This window comes from Juglans microcarpa x Juglans regia, chromosome 8D (assembly GCF_004785595.1).
Source record: "Juglans microcarpa x Juglans regia isolate MS1-56 chromosome 8D, Jm3101_v1.0, whole genome shotgun sequence".
NCBI lineage: Eukaryota > Viridiplantae > Streptophyta > Magnoliopsida > Fagales > Juglandaceae > Juglans > Juglans microcarpa x Juglans regia.
Window position 1 is genome coordinate 713,319 of NC_054608.1, and position 6,102 is coordinate 719,420.

General features: G+C 36.4%; 1 protein-coding gene across 1 annotated transcript; it reads left to right on the forward strand.

The window, feature by feature from the left end:
• The first annotated feature begins 4,450 nt into the window (after positions 1–4,450).
• On the forward strand, positions 4,451–5,760 carry LOC121243672 (probable carboxylesterase 6). The gene has a single exon (XM_041141790.1). It carries the CDS (start codon positions 4,618–4,620, stop codon positions 5,659–5,661), a length of 1,044 nt encoding a protein of 347 aa, XP_040997724.1. The 5' UTR covers positions 4,451–4,617; the 3' UTR covers positions 5,662–5,760.
• The last annotated feature ends 342 nt before the right edge of the window (positions 5,761–6,102 follow it).

Sequence of the window (6,102 nt, forward strand, 5' to 3'; positions counted from 1 at the left end):
GTCATTGAGGGAGAATGAGTCTTATCCTTTGGTGGAAAATTCTGCTCATCAAATACGACATTTCTAGAGAAAAATAAATGATTGAAAGTGGGGTCAAGGCAACGATAACCATGGTGATCAGAGTTGTAACCAAGAAATATACACTTCTTGGTTTGAAACTCCCCCTCCCCCTCACGTGTCCCAAAAGTTTAAGTTAATGCGAAAATGTAGATTTAACCATTTATATTTTGTCTTAATACTCCACCTCAAATGTGGTCCAGACTCTTCTCAATAAGTGAGCCCCAATACGTAGAATATTTTATTAAATTGAATAGAATGTAGAGTTACGATTTGAACTTAGAACTTCTACTCTAATATTTTATTACGAGGAGTTTCACACAATAAGTGAATTATAGTAAAGAAGCTTAGCTTTTCATTACTGAGATTGTACAGATTTTATATATGTTTAAATGAGATATTACAATTGTAAAGGGAGTAATTCCTTTGGGCCTCACCAGGAGAAAGGCCCAAGTCAAAACCCAGTCGGGAGGCCTGGGTAAGGCCGAACGGGTTAGGAAGGATTGGGTTGGATCCGGGGCTTGGAGCTCGAGCCAAGCCATGCACACATAAGAAGTCCAGGGAGAAAGACTTAAGGAAGAAGGGATGTTACATTCAATGCAATCCAGGAATATCCAGGACAATTCGGGATAATTCACACTACACATTAATGGGACAAAAGACACTTAAGGAAGAAGGCTCGCCGCATTCAATGCAAGAAAATGAAGCTTATAGAGGAAGGCACGCTACATTAATGAGATAAGGGAAACTCAAAAGATAAAAGCGTGTCACATTCAATGCAGCATGAGCTCGGAACGCTCACATCAAGCCTGAGTGCCTTATAGCTCGATGAGTAGGCAGCATGAACACCCGATCTCCTACAAAGCAACACTCCACTACCATGGAGACCAGGTCAGCAGGTATAAATAAATGATTTCTACAACCGACAAGAAGGTTAACATCTACACTCATCTTTATTATTATTTTCTCTTCATCTCCTACATCAAAATTGACTTAAGCATCGGAGGTATAACGAATCCCGAGGTCCCCTTCTCCACTGTGCAGGTGATAGTCTGTACACTATCTATGTAGAGCTGTCCAAGCCTACGAAATACGACATCAATAACAATAGGAACTAAATCTATATATTCTTCACTGTGAATCTTGAAATGGAAACAAAAACCAAGACTAATTGTCAATTATGTAATGGTAGAATTAGGTTGCATTTAGATGTTGAACTGAATTGAGTTGAATTGAGTTGAGATGATAAAATATTGTTAGAATATTATTTTTTAATATTATTATTATTTTGAGATTTAATTATTTAACTCATCTTAATTTATTTTAACTTATTATTATAATCTTTTTAAATTTTAATATAAAATATAACAAACAATTCAATTAACTAAACGAAACATCAGACTGATTTGAACAATCTAATTAGCTGTCTACCCATGAAGAATCTGTACGATCAATAAGCTAAACAGTTGACGTTAGACATGATTTCTATTTTGGTTGTTCTTTGTTTTTTTTTTTTTTTTCCCCTTTCCCAACTGCCTACAAAGACAAGAACATTAATTAGGAGATGCTGGTGATCATGAATCATGATGACTCTTACTTAGAAGACAGCTTTATGATTACAATATCAGCATGATCCTCGACAATTGCATGACAGACTCGACAAGCTTTTTACTGCATGCATGGTAAAAGCGAAAAAATTGGAAAATTCTCACTATACATGTCCTTTATCTGTAAGGCTTAGTTTGGATATATAATTTTTCTCAATTTATTTTAATTTATGATTATAATTTTTTTTAAATTTTAATATAAAATATAATAAATAATTTAATTTTTTTAAATCTTAAAATAATAATAATATTAAAAAATAATATTCTAACAATATTTTATCATCTCAACTTATTTTAACATTCAAACACAACCTTAATATTTTTCAACAATTGTCCTAATTCACACCGCCAAAAAAAGTTAAGTTGAAATGTGTTTCATGATGACTTGCACGAAATCGGCCTAGAGCTAGAACATATTTCCGCAAGTTATACTCTAGATGATTAATCTCACTCTTTCTTAACTTCATATATTCTTGGGGATATCTGGTGAATTAATTAACATAGTGTATGTATATATATTTATATATATGTTGAGAACATTAGTCGAGTATGACACTAGTACTCTAGATCGACTGATCTTCTTCATGTGCATTAATGCACCATTCATTATCACTAGTATAAATTCCCACACTCCCAAAACAAAATCATGCAGGCTGAACGTACCTGTTTATATAAATTCTCTAAGGTGGTTCAAGAGGCCAATTCGACTTACTATGTATGACACGCGTGCGTACGTACGTACGTTGACCAGATGAAAGAGTAATACGTAATTCCAAGGCTGACATACATGGAGAGAAAGAGAGAGAGAAGAAGAGAAGAAGTACTCAGTGATTTGATTAGAATCAAGTCACAGTACCCAATTATGTGTAAGGACAACCTCCATATGCATGAATGCAAATTGATTGGGGCATTGACAAGCCAAAGTCTTTCGACCAACAAGTCTGATATATATAGGAATGCTAGCTTTTCAGCCTTTTAATATATATCTGAAATAGCTAGGTGTCCACCGGGAAGCATGTTCCGTGGACGTCCCGGAAGTAGGGAGGGGCCTCTTCTTCTGAAAAAGCTAGCACAAATAGTTTTTGCGAAAGTAACTGGGCAACTAGCGCGGAAGCTAGCTAGGCTCCCAATTCTCATATTGGTGGAAGAAAAATCGGGAATACCTTTAACTTTATATATGCAGATAATGTCCCACAAGCTCATTCGAAAAGATGTTATTGGGAGGCAGCCTAAAAGTTACTACTTCTCTACATCTGTGTGTGCGCTGTTTTGACTTCACACCACAACACAACATGGCATTGTTTGGTAAAATGGTCAACATTGTCATGCCACTAGCTACCCATTTTAAATGGACAAAGAATATTTAAGCTGCGGCCTGCAACCCATTATATATATCTATATGGTAATTGATGCTTTCATATTATACTACATGCAGCATGCATCTTCAGCCCTCAAATTTGAGTTGGTCAGAGCCAACAAGGAATTAGAGCCCTTGAATTTGTGTTGTTCAGAGCCAACAGTTCATGATTAGAACCCTTAAATTTGTGTCGGTACAATTCTGGCCTTACGAATCATAATTCTTAGTTAAGCTACTTTAGAATTATTCTGTTAAATAAGCACTAATTAATTGGATTCTTCTTCCACTTTTTCAAGAGTGGTGACAGTGATTTGCGGTGATGGTGATCGATCGATGGTACTCGTACTGAAACTAGTAGTACTAGAACTAAGATCATGATCATATATATCCTCTCCATCTTATTTAAAATAGATATATAATAGCATAAACATATAATTATATGTAGTGTAAAATATGTTAAATTATGTAATTGTGTTTGTAGGAAATTATAAAAAGAAAAAAAGAAAAAAAAATATTTGTGACGGATTATTTGCGATGATAACAACTATTTACGATAAAAACAGACTTATTTTAACATGAAGTAATTATTTTCGCTAAAAATAACTTATTACAAATAAACAAGTTTATTATGTGTACATATATATATATATATATTGGTTAAACCCATGAATATATAGCTCTAATTCTTGTACCAAATAGCTAGCTAGCTAGAATACAATGAATTTCAAATAAAAAAAATCATCCTTATTAATAGCAAAAATATCATGACCACCATGTCATGCATTAATTATTTGCATTAGTACTAGAAAACATCTAATTGGAAACATGAAATATTATATTAATCATTGTGTTTTTAAGGGAAATTAAATTGACAAATGAAATGATGAAAATTATATATATCTTATATATTTTCAAAGTACTATATATATATATATATATAACTATAATTCTTATGTATGTAATTTATTTATAAGGGATCAGAGTTAGTGGGGGGTGAGCATGCATGTTAGTGGTAATTGCAGTGTTACTGTAACTATCATGAATCTCGATAATGTCATCGTCAAATGAATGTCGCCAAATATATATTATGCATGTAACTTGGCATGAAAAAACACATTTAGACTTAATTATTGGGGTTGGCCCCAACCACCCACCTCTACGACGACCAAGACATTAATTCCACATTACTTTTCCAATAACCAAATAATAAAAATGAAAACATCTACTTTTTTTTTTTTGTTTTTAATAAAGTGATGCATTCCCAACATGGGATGTGTCTGAACTCTGAAGTAGTCTTTGAATTCTGAAAATGCAGGCCGAAGTTTTTGGGGGCCACCCTCCCCAACACTTCTGAAGCCACGTGAAGGGGGGCATAGTGAAGTCCCAGTTGCCCACTTGGCAGCACAAGATAGGTAGATTCTTTCTTTACCCTTTGGTATCCCAAACTCTGGCCTTATCTTTTCATGTCCTATATAAGGAATTCCAAAGGCTTGCACATTTTTCATGTAACTGGCCTCAAAAACACATTCCAATTATTTACGATCGAGCTGATCATCTTCCTTAATTCGCTAGCTGCAGTTTAGGAGACAAAAAAGAATGGCCGCCATTAGTCTAGATCCAAGTCTACGACTACAACATATCAATGGCAAAGACCCTCACCATCACGGTGCTGTTGTTGAGGAAATTGAAGGGCTTATAAAAGTATACAGAGATGGACAGGTGGAAAGACCTCAGATTGTTCCATTTGTCACAGCCGCGCCATTGTCTTTGGAGCTTGGAGTGACTTCTCGTGACATAGTAATTGACAAGTTCACCAACATCTGGGCTCGTTTTTATGTCCCGTCTATCTGCAGCCATGGGAAGCTCCCTTTACTTGTCTACTTCCATGGAGGAGGGTTTTGTGTTGGCTCAGCTGCTTGGAGTTGTTACCATGAGTTTTTGGCAAGGTTATCAGCCAAAGCCGGTTGCCAAATCATGTCGGTAAATTATCGTTTGGCGCCGGAAAATCCTCTTCCAGCCGCTTATGAGGACGGATTAAAGGCTCTGATATGGCTGAAACGACAATCTCTACGTGGGTCCAGCGATCAATATTGGTGGTCTAGGCTTTGTGATTTCTCTAAAATCTTCCTTGCTGGTGACAGCGCCGGTGCCAATATAGCCTACAATGTGGCCTCGAGGCTTGGTTCCAACAACTCAATCGAAGCAATGACTTTAAAGCCATTGGGTCTAAAGGGTACCATTTTAATACAGCCATTTTTTGGAGGAGATGCTCGGACACACTCAGAGAGCTACATGGTTCAGCCGCCGCGCTCGGCGCTGAGCTTATCATCTTCCGATACATATTGGCGGTTGGCTTTGCCAGCTGGGGCGAACCGCGACCATCCGTGGTGTAACCCTTTGTCGACAAAATTGGAGGATGTAAGGCTGATGCCTACGATGGTGTGCATATCAGAGATGGATATATTGAAAGATAGAAACTTGGAGTTTTGTACGGCTTTGGTCAGAGCAGGTAAAAGGGCTGAATACGTGGTGTTTAAAGGTGTAGGGCATGCATTTCAGGTTCTGAGCAGGAGCCAGCTCTCGCAAACCCGAACCCATGAAATGCTGGCTCATATCAAAGCCTTCCTAATTAGTCGATGATCTGTCTCTCTCTCTCTCTCTCTCTCTCTCTCCCCCCATCATGTGCTTATGTTCGTACAAATTAAACTGGAAATAAAATTATTTTCAATATTGCACCAATATTTCTGGAAAGTTAATGCTTTAATTTTGTCTTTAATTATAACTTCCTCCCGAAGAAAAATAGGGACCAACTTTATTTATGCCTTCTAGCTAGATGCCTTTGATTTACGCTTTGCAGGCCTTTGGCATGTGCAATGTTTGCTAGCTAGCCTGTGCATGCGAAAGATATTTGCCCATTAATATAATTACATCATCCTCTTATACTATTTAAGTCAATATATATAAATATATATATATATAGGCTCTATACAAGGCATCTAAGCTAGCTAGCTAATACATGAAGTACTAGTAGTACTGTGATGTTCCAAGTGTGACAAAGACTAGCAAATTAAACATACTCAT